This window comes from Arachis ipaensis, chromosome B10 (assembly GCF_000816755.2).
Source record: "Arachis ipaensis cultivar K30076 chromosome B10, Araip1.1, whole genome shotgun sequence".
Taxonomy (NCBI): domain Eukaryota; kingdom Viridiplantae; phylum Streptophyta; class Magnoliopsida; order Fabales; family Fabaceae; genus Arachis; species Arachis ipaensis.
In genome coordinates this window covers 134,209,542-134,226,614 of record NC_029794.2, presented here as the reverse complement: position 1 = coordinate 134,226,614, position 17,073 = coordinate 134,209,542, and the positions used below count along the sequence as shown (strand labels likewise).

The window sequence follows — 17,073 nt, the reverse complement described above, 5'->3', positions numbered from 1 at the left end:
ACTTATAATAATAATAATAATAATAATAATAATAATAATAATAATAAAGAAAAGATATATACATTTAAATGTACAAAAAAAAAATAGAATGAGAAATCCACGTGAATGTTCATCCATTCAATGCTAAGACATTCTAATTACTTATTATTTAAGACGATTTATGTTGCTTTCAGACCCATAAATATACTCAACAAATGCTAAGGCATTTTAATTACTTATAGTTTAAGATGTATGTTAAGTAGTATCGAAATAGAGAAAATGATATAGGTTTTTGACCTTTTGATTCGCAGATATTTAACTCTTCGAGGATTTGAAAATACATTTAAATTCCTGACCTTCTCAAAACCAAGACATATTAATCCCTCGTACTCACTTGGGTCTGTCAAACTCAACGGAAAAATCAAACATGACTCCCATTGTACTGACTAGTTGATATGGATGCAGACGTGAAAGATATTTTAAAATTGAACAAATTAGACTCAGGGACCGATATGTTCTTATTTTAAAGAGGTTAGGAACTTAAATGTATTTTTAAATCCTCAGGGACTTAAATATCTGCAGACCAAAAAGTCAAAAATCGATTTGTCATTTTCTCATCGAAATATAACACCATTTGTTTAGACGAATACTATGTACACAGAGAAATTAGTCATCAAAATCAATCATCATATATTTATGTATAAATATATATATTATTTAATTCATTTTTAATATGTATTTTATATTCAATATATATTTTATATTAGAAACTAATTTTGATAGCTAATTTTAGTATAGGTTGATATTAATATCTAACGTTACATAAATAATTAAAGGGTAAATACTCTATCCGGCCCATAAGACATAACGTATCTTAATCATTCTTAAACCTAAATTAAGATTGATTGTGATAAAAATAAAATAAAATAAAATAAAAAAATAATTAATTTTAATTTAGAATTTGAGGTTACAAAAATGCAGTAGCCGTTGTTGGGAACATGATTCCTGCTTCTATTTACAATAACATATCTCATTGTCAAAAGGTAGTAATGGCCAAACAAGGTAAAGGAATGCGTTGCATGAATCTAACTGGAGGAGTTCTTGGAGGACCTGAACAAGCCAAGACCTAAAACTCTCTTCATCTTTTTAAAGATACCCGAGCTCTTCCTTGCATGAGTTGGTGGTGGTGGTGGTGGTTGTGGTGGCGCTGCTAGCTCTCCTGCATTAAATTTACTCACATTATTGGATACCAAAATAATTTGCATTAAAATTATATGCTATGGTATTCAAGTCAATATTCACATAATAAATATTATCAATAGTAGATTCTAATTCCCTCTCTCTCTCTCTGGTTGAGTGGTTAGTTTAATGGATTAATTAAAGAATGATTTTTAAAAGTAATAATAACAGTCGTGATGCAAATTTCTTAAAGGAACTAAATATAATCAGGACAAACACATCTTATGCTTTAATTATTTCATACTCGGGTTCAAGTTTGATTAGTTAGTTCAGATAACCATTTTTTTCATTTAATATTAAAGGAGAAAATCACTCGGGCTATGAATTCAAATCATAGTATTTTTTGTCATAAATAAAAGTCCGATAAAAATACTTACCAAAAAAAAAGTCCGATAAAAATGAATTCATTGTCCAAAAAATAAAGAAAACTTGAATGAAATGAAATAGAATGATAGCATTAGTAACTTGCATTTTACATTTGTTTATAAATAAAGACAGACAAAATTGACTCTAAAGCTTCACACTTCTATATAATATATTTAGTCTGTATATAAATCTAATCCGAGATTTTTTTTTTCCCGATGCAAAAATCACTTTGTTTAAAAAATCGAAATAAAACCCAACAAATTTCCATGCATGCAATGTTTATGAATGAATCAGAAAATTCAAATAAAAAGATTTGTAAATTAATCATATTAAATCCGTGATAAGAAAAGTCTATTAAACCAATTAGCACTTATGACTTAACGGAGATTTTGTTCAAATTTAAGAAAAAGTAATGATAAAACTTAAACTTTACATGTAATAAATAAAAGAAAAAACTAGAAATAATTATTCTCATGAGTAACTCTTCGATTCGTACTAAAAACCCAAAAAGGGATATTTTCTTTAATTATTTTTTAGTGATTTTCATTATTTAAAAAAAAAAAGACAAATGAGAAAAAAAATAGATAAAAACACTTTTCCCTAAATGGAAAAATATAAAATAAACACACCCTCAAGGCCTTAACAATATCTTATAATGAAAATCTCCAAGGCTTAATAATTAGGGAAAATTTGGTTTGAAAGTATTATAAAAGAAATTATTAACTTTATTTTAAAATTACAGAGATGGATTATACATGAACTTCTCACTCATTTTTCACCAATTCATTGTTAACAAAAGTAATGTCAAGTAACATGTCCTCGCGTCAAAAACTATGGCTTCTGCACGAGAAAGAAAAGCAAGAACGAAAAAAAATTTATCCAATTCAAACTATATAATTTAGTTGATTTTAGCAACAGAAAAAGGCAGAAAAACAAGGAGGATCGTTTATAAGTATTAGATTAATTCATTACGGAACCAAAACAAAGGGGGAGGGGGAGAGATCATCAATTCATGAATAAATATTTCAGAAAATACTAAACAAATTGTGTTTTTGTTTACTCTCTAACGTCATGAATCACACTTGAATTACAGATACAATACTGTTATTTGTTGTGGCTTGCAACACTGAAAAACTATTCACCTCAACTAACAATCTTCTAAGTCAAAAACAAAAACAACGAACTTCAACATACACTTTAAAATCACATCAAGAAAATACTATCTGTTCCGTAGGTGACAAGCTATTGATTCTATTTAACGTTTCAAAAATACAAAAAAAAATAAAAAATAAAAAATCAATCAAATCAAATCAAAATACCTGTACCCTCGGCAGGATTGTTATAAGGAGAAGGTGCATTATAAGGAGAGGGAGCATCATGGCTTAAAAGATAAGGTTTCCTTGTCCAGTATTCTTGAAACCTCTGTTTCGCATACTCCTTGTAGTTGAAATCAATTTTGTTTACTTGAGCCTGAGCAAGGTAATCATAAGATTAGTTAATAAAATGACAGCACAATGCAAAGTATCTCGCGTTATGCAAGATCTGAGGAAGGGTAGAACCCAATGTGTATATTGTGTAGTATATTACTGCATTTAGGACTTCAAAGAATCAACATAAAACATATTTTTTTGTGGGGATTTTCATAATGCAGGTCGTTATATTCTAGTGATCCAATATATGATTGGCAGTATATGGAAAAGCTTTTCAAACCCAAAAGTCCTGAAAAATCCAAGAAAATTAACACATTATTCAGAAGGATCGTTATGGTTATTTAGTTTAAAAATTTAGTCATTTATAACTTTATTTTGCAAAGGCTATAACATGATACTAGGATGTTCCCCAATCCTCGAAAAAGGTAAATAAAAAAAAACAAAAATAATAACAGAAGATGAATAAACAAACATATCTACATTTGAAAGACTGAAAAATGTGGGTGATAGATAACAACCCTCTAGTAGTAGTACGCTTGGAAAGGGTCAGATCTCTAGTTATATATGACATAGTGAAACTTTTGGACTTTGGTTTAATTGAGAGTGAAATATTCATAAGAGACTATTTCCCAGTGAACTCATTCTCAGGTAGCAAATAAACTTGCTAACTATTTGAACAGCAGCTGCAATAAAATAAAAGGAAAACAAGATACTAACTACGCTGAGTTCCTGACCTGCCTCGTGTCCTAACTCACTGAAGAAGATGAACTTTCCTTTCTGATCACTTAATTCTTTCTCTCTCATGTTTTTTTTTAGATATTTCTGTGATGTGGAAATCCCAGTTTTAGCCTTTGTATGTGGTCTATCATAGACCCAAAAACCTCCTTTTCACTCAATGAAATCTTAACTTTGGAAAAATAAAAAAGCAACACTTCTGTTATTCACTTTTCACTTGTAGTTCTATAGAAACGATAAACAAGTACTTTTTATTAGCAGTCTAATCTTAATGTTATGAAAACTCGGTGCACGAACCAGGTGCACGTTATTCCATGATTTTTCATTATTTAGACTTATTTTGGAAGCACGAATAAAATGATTAACCACAACTGAGAAAGTGAAGGTACCGAAATTATTCCCCAAACGCCCCAGAAAATATGATTTGCAAGTGTATACTTCTCAATTTCTTGAAGTAGATCCTCCACTTCACTGCCATTTGGTTGCGCACCTGCGCCCAGGTCCAATAACTTCAGGAACATGGCAAGATAATTTAAGTTCTGAAGGTAATACACAACTATAGAAGTGATGAAATACAAGATTCAACGATTATTGATCTTTAGTTTTTTAATTTATAAATGCAACTTGGTTGCTTCAATTATGAAATACAACCAAAGTCAGGAAATTGAAAGCAAATGGCAACTCCTCAATTTTAAGTTCTACAGAAGAATACGAAGCTATGTCATATAAACATTTAAAGAAATCAAATACCTGAGGAACTCAAATATGTGTTCACAAATCTTCTACGCTCCTCAAGATCTGCCAAAAGAACCAGCCCAATAAAGTCATGCTTTAATGAAAATACGGAGAGAATGACGAAAATAAATTCAGAAAGTCGAAAGTACCAGGATAGTTCTTGTAGTTGAGAATATGAGGTGTTTCTGTATGATAGTTAGCAGCCATCTCACAGAAGTGGTTTGCTATGTCATATGCTACAGGATTATAACTTGCATATTCATAATCCTGTCACAAAGGCACGCATTAAAATCTTGCTGGATAAGACCCATTAAAACTATAATTTTCGTTACATGGTAGAGAACATAATAACCAAAGATCATTCAACAGGATGATTACTAACAGACCAAATTATCATACCTCATAATAGCTAAGATTATTCAACAGGACGATTACTAGCAGACCAATTTATCATACCTCAAGTCTAGTACCACAAAAAGGGGAGAAAGGAAGAAAAAAGATGAATAGTCATCGCACGCAAGATATATACATCACAATGTAATCTTATATCAATTACAGGCTTATCACCATCTGGCATCAAATAGCTTATACATAATTTAGCCTAAACTAGTACAATAGTCTCAGTAAGAAAGAATTCAAAAAAGTTCATCAATTATAATTAAACTCATCCACAAGATGAAATAAGATTTCTTCATTCATCATGATCCTAGTTTCAACAAATATCAGTTAAAATCTTAGGACAGAAGTATAACCAATTGTTTTATGAGAGAAGGTCCCATGAAAGATCAAATATTTTTTTATCTGCCCCCACAGAGGTGTTAGCAACATTATCATGATTTTACCAACTAGCACAAAAAGAGACTCACTATTATGGTGACAGCATTGGTCTCTTCATCAAGCATTATGTTACCATACTGCAAATCATTGTGGCAAAATCCTATCCGTTGGCTTGCAGCACCTGATAGTTCATTTTGCAAAACAAAGATTTCCCTGTCAATTATGTCCAAATAAAAGGCCTCCACTTCTTTAGGGGATGACAAACGTTTGGCCTCGCCAAGCCATGTTCTGAAACATTTTAACAAAAATATTTGAGAAAAAGATCGAAGTGTACTGAAAATATTAAATTATTGAGCAGGAGTTATTTAAATAAACCTAATACAAGTGAGAAATGTTATTTGTCAGATAATAAGGTTTCTTTTCATATTTTCAATAATCAGGCTCAGACGAGTGTTCAGAAAGGACATACCGTAATCTATCCCAAAGGTGGACTTTCTTTTCACCAGGCATGTCAAGATCGTGGAACTCCTTCATTTTGGCTGCTATAAGAGCAGAGATTGATGGTTCACGCAGATCAGATGCTGATAATGTCTGATAAGTCATAATGAAAACTACAACAATGTCAACCAATGGATAGTTAAACAATAAAAGCACTGCCTAAATTTTACAAATAGTTTATATAACTGGATGAATAATGAAAAGTGAGGGTAGGTCCAAGTAATAATAGTTGGAATATATATACATTCCATTGCAACCATTCATCAGCAAACTCATAGTAAGGTTCTATAAGGTAGTTTGAGTAGTTCCAGTATTAAGACGGAAAATAAAAGAAGACAATGTTACCCGTGCGTGGATAAATTCTTCGACGCGACCATTTGCAAACCGTCCTAGTAGAGATGGTCCCTGCCCATGTTTTGACATGAATTCAAATGTCCGGATCTCATCATGCCTATCAAAGAAAACGTCAACACCCTCACCATAGATTCTAACTAGAACCTTCCGTGATGTTTCCCCAGCTTTAGTTCTCCACTTTATCTGAAATACCACATTTGTCATTGCCCCTTTGAGAGGAATCACCTGCAATGCATTTGGATCCAACACATCCTCCCATTTACTTGCCAGTGATATTAATATCTCCTTTGCTTCAGCTGGAAGACGATTTATGTTGCTGTCTACAGGGCATTCAACAGCATCTGCTTTGTATTCTACAATGTTTTCAGCAGCCAGTTGTTTGACTTTTACAGGAGTTTCTGCAGCATCTGCTTGTTTGTTTAAAGGACTTTCTACTTCATCTGCTTTATCATTTACAAGATTTTCTATGCCACGTGTTTTGTCATCCACAGCATTTTCAGCAGAATCTGCCTTGTCATGTACAGAAGTTTCTATATCACCTTTTGTATTATTTATAGGATTTTCTGAACCATCTTTTCTCTTCACAGGACTTTCTGCAGTACCTACAGGAGTTCCTATACCAGCTGCTAGTTCCTTCACAGGCATTTCTGCACTACTGAATTTGTCATTTGGTGGATTTTCTGCACCACCTGATCGGTAATTTACAAGGTTTATGGGAGAATCAGGTTTGTCTTCATCAGAATTTTCTGCACCATCTAATTTGTCCTTTGCAAGATTTTCTGAACTATCAGCTTGGTCATTTACATGGTTAGCACCACCTGGTTCGTCTTTTGCAGGATTTGCTGAACTAACTGAAAGGTCCGTAACAGGAATTCCTGTGCCGGCCACTTCATTGTTTGAAGGAATTCCTGCATAACTGGCTTTATTATTTATAGGACTTCCTATAGCACCTTCGTTGTGTTTTGCAGGCCTTTCTGAAGCACCTGCTGTGTTGTTTGCAAGATCCATAGCAAACTACTCCAAAACTCCAAGTATAGCAATGATTTACTTACAATATCAAGTTTCCTCTGTTTGTAACTTCAAGACCTGGAAAATAAAGGATAATAAGCCAAAACAAATAATAAAATTAAATACAAAACCCATTCAACACATGAAAATAATATCCAAATAAATTTCCAGGTCACAATGACAAACTAACATAGCATAGTGCTGTCCCTCTTCCTCCTTCAACTGTAAATGGATACAGTTGAGCAAGAATGACCAATGGAAAGAGAATTGTATATTGTCAGATAACTTACGAGCAACATCAAAGAATTTTCAACTACTAAGGCTAATAAATAACAAATCCTAATTTTATTAAACATTGAAATCAGTAAACAATAATCCACAATCCCATTTATTTTTTGTTCTAGGAAAAAGATGTCTTTATAGGCATTCCTATCACACATGCATGAACAACACATTTCATTCTTTCGAAGCATGAGAAGAATGAAACGATAAACTTGATTACCTAAGTGCGCAATCAATCACCACTCATTATCAATTCTAAGCTGAAACAATACGAAATCAGACAAATCTAAATAATCCCCTCAACAACATATCTTTCCAACCAATTTTTTTGGCCATGCAAACAGTTTCTCCCATTAGGTTAACTGTGCATCATTTTTCATATAGAAAAACACTCATTTCGCTAGAAATTCGAAACAAAGCAATAATTCCTTTCAAATCAAACTTCTCAGCATCATTTCCTTAATTCCATCCAGCGCAACAAAACAAACACACACTCGAAATGACGGCATTGATCAATCATTCAATAGTATAGCAAAAAATAACATCAATAACTAACAATGACGAAAATTGCATTTGGACCTTCGATGATCCAAATTCCAAAATCAAAATTCTCCTCCAATAGCCACGGTTTTCTTCGGCACCAAAGCAGCAAGTATATCAAAATTCAAAACCACTACAACAACAACAACAACAACAGATGAAACGAGAGAAAAAGAAAGAACGGGAAGGAATGGCGCCAACCTTGCGAGTGGAATCCAGGGAATGAGAGTGGCGAGATTCCGAAGCGTTTGGTTTGGTAAAAGGAAAGGATCAGCACACAGATCGCGTTTGTTTGTATTGAGAGAAAGAGAGAGACGGTTTGAGAAGTTCGAAATCGAGAGGAAATTTTTTCCTTTTTTTTTTTTATAGGAATATGAATATGAATAAGAATATGTGAAGAGTGAAAGAGGAAGTGTTTTTATTTTCCACCGCCAATGACAAAAGGTGCAGCTACACAGTTCATGTCAGTATATCACATATCCGGTAAGAATTTTTTATTTTTTTAAATCTTTCTAAAATTTAAATAAATTTTTATTCTTAAAAAATAGGACAATGTACTTATATAAAATGAAAGAGAAAAATCTTTGTCTGATTATAATATTTACAAAGTGGTTACGTGAGTGTCTTTTTTTGTTTTTTTTATTATTATAACGAAATAAGCTAATATTACAAATTAAAGATAAATATTTTATAGACACCAACATTTTATTTAAATCTTAATTTTTTTTATTTCTATCTCTATTTTGACAAGTTAAAAATTAATCCATCGTAATTTGAATTTTATTTAAAAGTTTGTAAATCAATAAATTATTACATAAACAAAATGAAATTCAAATTTTTGATTTTTTTTTAAATAAAATTTATTTTATTAAATAAAAATGAGTGGTCCAAAAAAAGACAGCATAACAAGAGAAAGGTTGGAACGATCCAACTTTAGCCATAATACATAATTCAATAGAAGAGAGAAAATTAAAAGATAAAGTAAACCAAACGGTAAAGTGAATAAAAGTGAAGGGATCTTCAGGAAGAAAGGTCAAGAACGGTGTCGGTCTTCTCCTATGGCGTGGCGAGCAGCATCAACCAACTGAAGAGGATGGCGTCTCTTATTCTCGAATAGCTTCTCGTTTCGGGTAATCCAAATCTGCCATAATACATTTGCTGCGAATTCTTTCTTGTTCGTTGCATTGCTCACAAATTTCAGATTTTTGTCAAGCTCACTCCACCAAATTCATGATTTTTCAATTAAAGCTGGAATAGGTAGATTAGTGATTCTCCAGGCCTCAATAGCATCGGTGCACATCCAGAGGCAATGCGCAACCGTTTTAGGGAACCTATTGCATCGCTGACATAATGGACTCACTGATGGAAATCTTTCACTTAGCCTTTGTTGAACATGTAGGCTTTTGTGCATAATTTTCCAAAGGAAATTTTTTATCTTGGGTTGGCATTGGATGCTCCAAATATCATACCATAGTTGCTTATTTTGACACTGTTCTGGCAGAAACTCTAGTGGGGGGTAGAAGAATTGGAATACTAGCTGGTACCCAGACCCTACTGAATAGCATCCATTTTTCTCCTTTAGCCAGGTAACCTCATCATCACCTTGTTGGATTTCAATGTTTATGATTGCCTCTGTAATATCTGGTCTGAATAGTTCTTGTATTAGTATCTGATTTCATGATTTGGTTGGTAAAAGTAGGTCTGAAATTCATGTAGGATTGTGCTCTAAATTAATCTCTGTATTAGGAGTAATAGCCAGATAATCACGAACCCATGAATCTTCTCTTATTCTAATATCTGAACTGGTGCCTACCCTTCATAGGATACCTTTTTTCAGAACTTTTCTGCCCTCTACTATGCTCCTCCATCTCCAGGAAGGGTTGATTCCAACCTCTGCGTGGAGAAAATTGGAGTCTTTGAAATATTTACTTAGGTACACTCTAGAGATTAGAGAATTTCTTGTAAGTAGTTGCCATCCTTGTTTGGCTAGCATTGCAAGGTTGAAAGCTTTAAGATCTTTGAAATTAAGACCCCCTTGACTCTTGGACCTACAAGTAATTCTCCACCCAATTCATTGCATCCTCTTTTTTGATCCCTTTTTGCCCCACCAAAACTGCAATATGGCTCTTTGTACGTCTTCTATTAGTGTTTCTGGGAGTTTAAAGCAACTGAGAGTGTAAATAGGCACTGCTGTAGCCACCGCCTTAATAAGGACCTCCCTTCCACTCGATGATAGTAGAGTCCGTTTCCAATGTTGCAATTTATGTAGCACTTTATCCTTGATGTAATTAAAGGTGGATTTTTTTTACCTCTGCACTATAGCCGGCAAGTCCAAGTATCTATTCGGGTTACCCACGTGTGGAACGTGTAGTAATTCAGACAACATATCTCGGGTTTGGGTGGGCGTGTTCCTGCTAAAAAAGATTGAAGATTTGTCCAAGTTAACTATTTGTCCACTAATCTCTTCATAGTTACTTAAGACCCTTAGGTAGCGTTTGGTAGAGAGACAGAGACTGAAAGTCTGAGACTGAGAGACAGAGACTAAGAGACAGAGACAGAAATAAATCTTAGTATTCTATTTGGTGCAAAGTGGGAGACAGAAACTAAAACAAGAATGAAACTCAAATTTAATTTGTACAAAAAGTAAAATTGAAATTAATTAATTGAAATGAGCGTATTTTAGGTATAAAATGTTATTAAAGTTTCAGTCTCTGTCTCTAAAAATTTCAGTCCCCTGTGTCCTCATTTTTTGGAAGCACTGAAATATTGAAATTTTAGGGACAGAGACAGAAATTTTAGTACTAGTCTCTGAGCCAACAAACATGATACTGAGTCTCAGTCTCTCAATCTCTGTCCCAGTACCTCAAAACAAACGCTACCTTAGTAAACTCTGGCAGTCCTTGACCGTAGCCTTACTGAACAAAATTGAATCATCTGCAAAAAATAAGTGGCTGACTTTAGGACATCTGCGATTAAGTCTCAACCCAGAAAATTCTAGGCTCTGTTCTCCTCTGTGGAGCAGATAGGATAGACCCTCTGCACAGAATAAAAAGAGATAGGGGAAAGAAGATCACCTTGTCGCAATCCTCTACATGGTCTAAAATAACCATGAGGTGCACTATCCACAGTAACAGAGTAGGAAACCGTAGTCACTAGTTCCTTAATCCAATCCACCCACTTTTTACAAAAACCCAGTTTCTCCATCATGGTCCAGACAAAATTCCATTCAACCCGGTCATACGCCTTGCTCATATCAAGTTTCAAAGCAAATTCATAATCTCCATATCTTTTATTCTTCAAGAGTGCATAAATTCGTGGGCTATCAAAACATTGTCACTAGTGAGTCTTCCTTTTATAAAAGCACTTTGTGAGTCACGAATAACATTGTGCATAACTGGTTGCAATCTGTGAACAATTATCTTTAAAATAATTTTATAAACTACAGTGCTAAGACTTATAGGCCTAATCTGTTTCAAAGACTTAGTATAATTCACCTTAGGGATTAGACAGATATTGGTATGATTGAAAGCTTTTAGTACTCTACCTCCACCGAAAAAACTCTTGACAGCACAGAGCACATCTCCTTTGATAGTATCCCAATAGTGTTGAAAGAATTTAGCCGTGAAACCATCTTCACCCGGAGCTGAGAAAAGGTTAATTGAAAACACAGCTGATTTGACTTTTTTTTGAAATAGGCCTCACCAGAGTTCGGTTTATTACTGTTGTTATTTTTCTAGCATTTTTTGTAACTCTTCAGTAGGATCTTTAGGAAAGCTGGTTGAAAAAAGTTTTTCAAAATACCGTTGAGCGATTTTAGCAATGCCCACCGCATCCGATGCCGTCCCCCTATCCTCATCTCTAAGCTCTTTAATTTTGTTCCTTCTCTTCCTAGCCTGAAACTTGGAGTGGAAGAACTTCGTATTTTTATCCCCTCATTTTAGCCATTGTATTCGGATTTTTCTCTCCAGTATCTTTCCTCTTGCTCACAAGCTTCCTCAAGTTTAGCTTCTAAAATACGGATTGTTGCTCCATTTGCAAGCTGTCCTTTGTTTGTTTCGTTTGATATCTTCTCCTTAAGGCTCATGATTTTTGAATTTGAATTGGAATTAGAGGTTCTTTGCCACTCCACTAGCTTGTGCCTGCAAGATTTTAACTTCCCAGCCAACTTAAACATTGCTGACCCCACTACCTCGAGCCTCCAAGCTTGCTTGATTATATTGCCAACCTCTTCCTTCTCACACCATCGCTCTTGAAATCGAAATCTTCTTTTAGATCTCCTTTCCTTTTTGTGTGAGCATAATAGCAATGCCTTATGGTCTGAACCTGAGTCATCTAGGTGTTTGACAAAGGCATCAAAAAATTCAGACCTCCATGCCAATGAAACAAGAGCTCTGTCCAGCCTTTCTTGTATACAATTATCTCCAAACTGCCTATTATTCCAAGTAAATTTGTCTCCTTCAAACCCCATGTCAACTAGTCCTCCCGCATTAATGAAATCATTGAACTTTTGAATGGAGCCAGCTGATTTAGCTCTACCACCCTCCTTTTCATGGTGCGCTCTGATAACATTAAAATCTCCAATTAATACCACTTGGTCTCCCTCATGCGCCATAATCTGCCGCAGCTTTGGGTATTGCTCATCTCTTCCAGCCTCATCAGTGTGTAAGTAAACACCAATAACTTCCCATTTCCTACCTTCCTGTTGGCTTTCTATAATAAAGTGAATAAAAAACGTATCATGGTTCAAGATCTGTACATTAACTCCCTCCTTCCATGTCACGACCAAACCTCCCGCCATTCCAGTAGGATAATATTATGAGACCAGTACAATTAAATTTTTTTAAATTCATATTTAGACAATAATATTTTAAAATATTAAAAAAATATAATGTTAAATTGTTGATTTAATAGTATTAAACTACTAATAAGTGGAGAGTTTTGATAGTTTTAAACATTGCACGAAAAATAGGATGAATATAATTATTTTCTTTAATTTACAAGTGATAAAACACATGTATATATACTATGGATGAGAGAAGAAGAGACCTTTTCAATTGGTGGCAACGAGTCTTATCCTGAGCAGCGGCTCAATTCGACGGTAGATAAAAGACCCTCTTCATAGCGGCGTTGTGTTGGAGCACTTTGGAAAACGAGGAATCGGTGTGTTTTTGAGAAGGTAATAAGCCCGGCACTGAAAGAAGCCAACAATTTAGTGCGTGAACTCATGAGCCATACCTGATAGATGCTACTAATTTTCTTTACTCTTACTTTACTCTTCTTTAAGCTCTTAGTCTTTCAGTCACAGTTGATAATAAATGAAAATACCCAATTCTTTTGTACTTCCTTATGAAAACACTTTTATTTTATATTAATAAAATAACATTTATCTTTGAAAAAAAAAAAAAAAACACATGTATATATACATGAGTGGGTATGACTTGAATAGATTCAATTTCTTACTTAAGAGAACATGATTATTATCAAAACTTTTTTTATAGGTAACGAACCAAAAGATTTAACATAACTATAATCTATTACATTATTCTAAAGGGTACTACACTTGCATAAATCTCTTTTGATTTCATTCTTCAAAATAAAATATTGTGTCGCAAGTGCATAGCCAAACATCAATATATATGAATTATTCTAGATCTTCTCCAAAATGTGAATGGTAAAATTTAACATTGAATATATATTTATAATGACAACCTTGTATCATCTAGATTTGTGTCACTTGCATTTTTTAAGTATGGTACATACATCTATATGATAGTTATGTATTATTATGAATTCCAAAATATTTGCAACTAGTGATTCCTTAACTAACTCATACCATTAACAAAGAGACTATATATTATGTAATGCCGACGTTTAAACATAAAAAATTACATTTGATTTAAACTATTGATTCTAGGTTACTATAAATAATTCGAACTTAACCATGCCATTCCTTAGGAAGACACAAAAACCTCTTTTATAACTATTAAGAATACATTTGTTTATAGGTATACTGATATAAAATTGTATTTGACATATAAAATATATATAAAAATATTGTCTATTTTATTTTTATTTTTTCTTTTATTTTTCTATTAATTTATAATAATTATATTTTTTATTATATTTTTTTTTCAAAATTTTTAAATGAAAAAAATGAGAATAAATTAGACTTTTATAATTTGCTCTAGAGTTATAGTTTATAACTAAACAAAATACAAGAATACTAATTTTTATATCTCTTTATTTTATATCTTGTTCTTAGTATTTTGTCTTGTTATCAGAACCAAACGGAGCCTTATTTCCCTTAATTACGACATTTGATATGTTAATTACCAAACAATCACTACTCTATATATATATCAACACATGTCTCTCTTGCTAATGATTTTCTAAATCATAACATAAAACAAAAGAAATGGGAATTGAAAAGGTTGGATGTTGCTCCAAATTTGTTGAGAACTCTCAGCTTTATTTCGCTATGATTTTTTTGCAGTTTGTGTATGGTGGCATGAATATTATAACTAAAGTTTCGCTTAACCAAGGCATGAGCCATTATGTTCTTGTGGTTTATCGCCACGTCTTTGCAACCGTTGCCATTGCTCCATTTGCTATCATCTTTGAAAGGTTCACTTTTAAATGCAGTAGTAGTTCTACAATAACATTATTTAATTTAATTTGTGTTCTTCTAATTTGAATTCTTCTGTGAATATTCATACATGTTAAATAGAATTTAAAAAAATACAATCATTATTGTCTTCTTTTTTTTAAATTTATACACCATCTATTTCGGACGTTTTTTATTTTAATATTAGGTTCATAGTAGTGTTTTTTAACAATACATGAAACTTGATATATTTTTTTTCATATGGAGAGCATAAATCTGACTCTCCGAATTATAAAGTTTAACTTTTTTTAAATTTTTAAAATATAAAACTCACCATCCGATCTATAAACCTTCACAAAATCGACTTTTCAATTTGTGAACCCCAAAATTTGAATTCAACCCCTCTCAAATCGAACCATTATTTTTTTTCCTCTCCTAATTCAGTGCCTCCGATTTGTGTTTTAGAATTTAAAAAAAAATTTCGACTTCATATTAATTAAAAACACTCAACTTTTCCATATCCCAAAAAATAGCCCTATTTCAAAATCTCTGTCANTCAACCAAGGATAACATTCCCAATTTTCATACAAATTTTTATCCTGGCTCTGCTTGGGTTAGTCAATTATTTTGCACTGAATTGTATCTAATATAATAAATGATCAATTTTACTAAATATACTTAACTAGAAGTTGTTTATATAATCTTTACCATTATATAATATTGGGTTTATTAGATAATTAACAGGCCTGTGATTGATCAAAATTTGTACTATGCTGGGTTGAAATTCACTTCACCAACCTTCGCATGTGCACTGAGCAACACACTTCCTGCCATGACATTTGTGATGGCTGTTTTATGCAGGTGATTGATTTCAAATCACAGAAGATTAAACAAATATTTTAATTTGTTAATTACCAGCAACAAGATATATAGGATATTAAGTATTATGGTACATTTAGTTTGCATTTTTATTATTTTTTTATTTTTAATATTTGTTTGATTTGTATTTATATTTTTAATATTTTTTTGAAATTTTTTAAAAAAGAAAAAGAAAATAAAAAATAAGATTTTATTATTTTTTCTTCTTTTTTCACAAAATTATGAAAACAGAAAATATTAAAAATAAAAACTCATAAAAAAATCAAACCAAACCCATCTTTTATTATTTTTATTTTTTCTTTTTTCTTAACAAATTTTAAAAATAAAAAATATTAAAATAGAAACACAAATCAAATACAATCTTAGTATTTTTTTTAAAATACATATTAATATGCATGAATTTTCAGCCTCATTATGTCTCCATGGGATTAGGGATTTTTTGCGGTAGGGTCTAGATCGGTTTTGAATCAAAAATTTATTCAATTCGCACATCAGTTTTACTTGCGGTGCTGTTTGGATTGGATGATTATCTTTAAAAAATCTAATTTAATTTTCAAGCGATTTTGATTAGATTGGATTTGTAATTTTATAAATAACAAAAATAAAATTTAATTAAATTTAAATTAATGTAATTTTAATTATTTTTTATTTAAATTAGATCGAATGAATAGTTAAATTTAAATCGGTTTATATTTGAACAACTTATATAAAATTACTAATGGATCCTTATTGTGGAAATAAAAGGATGGAGAAGATGAACATAAAGAAAGTGAGGTGTCAAGCTAAGGTAATGGGCACCGTTTTTACTGTAGGTGGGGCCATGGTGATGACCTTGTACAAAGGTCCTATTGTGGAGATGGTGTGGACCAAACATCATAGGACTAAAATCAATAATACCCAAATATCCTCGGACAAACAATGGTTCATAGGCTCCATCTTTATTATCCTTTCTACCCTAGCTTGGGCATCCCTCTTTGTTTTACAGGTAAATTTTCAAGAGTTGATGATTTATGGGGGAGGCAAATGAGGCGGATTTGGATCCTCTAAAGTTTGAATTTTATTTTAGAGAATAAAGTGTGATCTCTCATCATTGATTTCATAGGTGGTACCAATAATAAATATGAAAGAAAAACTATTTAAGGATAAAAGATTACACTTTACTCTCTAAAGTAAAATTCAAATTTTAGAGGATCCAAATCTAATCGAGGCTTTCATTGAGTGGTTATATATGTTGTTTTTTAATATATTGCATTTGGATTTAAATTTTGGTTATGATTAACTAATAGATAAAATTTTTGTGTGTGTGGGTGTGGTGTGTGCTGTGAAGTGCGGATACTTTTTTTTATTTATCGTCGAATACATTTTAAATACGACATTTGTTGATATTTGTCCGATACAGGTGTCTTTTATGTCCAAAACGTGATTTAATAAAAAATAAAAAAAAATTTCTCTTGACATATTTGGATACACTTAAATACTATATCACGTGTCAATGTGTTTAACTTTATTCTTAACATATATCCTTGAAATAAATTTAAAAATAGTATATATATTATTATTCATTAAAATAAAAAATTATTTTAAATATTTTATATAATTAAAATAATACATTAAAAATAATTAAAAAATTAATTTATATTTTAATAT

At 32.0% G+C, this 17,073-nt stretch overlaps 2 protein-coding genes across 6 annotated transcripts in view; one reads left to right on the top strand and one right to left on the bottom strand.

Annotated features, from left to right (window-relative positions):
- Nucleotides 961–8,401, bottom strand: LOC107622382 (probable choline kinase 2). Of its 4 annotated transcripts, XM_021115050.1 has the most exons (10): nucleotides 8,145–8,401; nucleotides 6,239–7,199; nucleotides 6,105–6,164; nucleotides 5,731–5,872; nucleotides 5,351–5,549; nucleotides 4,634–4,751; nucleotides 4,500–4,547; nucleotides 4,139–4,239; nucleotides 2,904–3,054; nucleotides 961–1,198 (listed from the first exon to the last, which is right to left on the bottom strand). In XM_021115050.1, exons 2-10 carry the CDS (start codon nucleotides 7,119–7,121, stop codon nucleotides 1,065–1,067), a joined length of 1,836 nt encoding a protein of 611 aa, XP_020970709.1. In that variant the 5' UTR covers nucleotides 7,122–7,199; nucleotides 8,145–8,401; the 3' UTR covers nucleotides 961–1,064. The 4 variants fall into 4 exon arrangements, 3 of the variants coding, with proteins under 3 accessions (XP_020970709.1, XP_016179741.1, XP_020970710.1); XM_016324255.2 differs by having other exon boundaries at nucleotides 5,731–5,852; nucleotides 6,105–7,199; nucleotides 8,145–8,400; XM_021115051.1 differs by lacking the exon at nucleotides 961–1,198 and adding an exon at nucleotides 2,292–2,424 and having other exon boundaries at nucleotides 5,731–5,852; nucleotides 6,105–7,199; nucleotides 8,145–8,400.
- LOC107621231 (WAT1-related protein At5g07050-like) overlaps nucleotides 14,315–17,073 on the top strand; it is a 5,424-nt gene continuing 2,665 nt past the window's right edge. Inside the window, exons 1-5 of one of the 2 annotated variants that reach the window (XM_021114924.1) lie at nucleotides 14,315–14,568; nucleotides 15,048–15,052; nucleotides 15,104–15,160; nucleotides 15,292–15,408; nucleotides 16,171–16,411. In XM_021114924.1, coding sequence (XP_020970583.1) covers nucleotides 14,359–14,568; nucleotides 15,048–15,052; nucleotides 15,104–15,160; nucleotides 15,292–15,408; nucleotides 16,171–16,411 — 630 coding nt within the window. In that variant the 5' untranslated portion in view covers nucleotides 14,315–14,358. The remainder of the gene's footprint in view (nucleotides 14,569–15,047; nucleotides 15,053–15,103; nucleotides 15,161–15,291; nucleotides 15,409–16,170; nucleotides 16,412–17,073) is intronic. The other variant, XM_021114925.1, reaches the window with a different exon arrangement.

What these genes read in the sequence shown, in the direction of transcription:
- LOC107622382 (XM_016324255.2), bottom strand. Translation starts at nt 7,121, where the DNA reads ATGGATCTTGCAAACAACACAGCAGGTGCTTCAGAAAGGCCTGCAAAA. An exon ending in CACCTTTGGGATAGATTACG is followed by an intron (nt 5,550 to 5,730) that starts GTATGTCCTTTC and finishes AAAATGTTTCAG; the next exon opens with AACATGGCTTGGCGAGGCCA. An exon ending in CCAATGCTGTCACCATAATA is followed by an intron (nt 4,752 to 5,350) that starts GTGAGTCTCTTT and finishes CCTTTGTGACAG; the next exon opens with GATTATGAATATGCAAGTTA.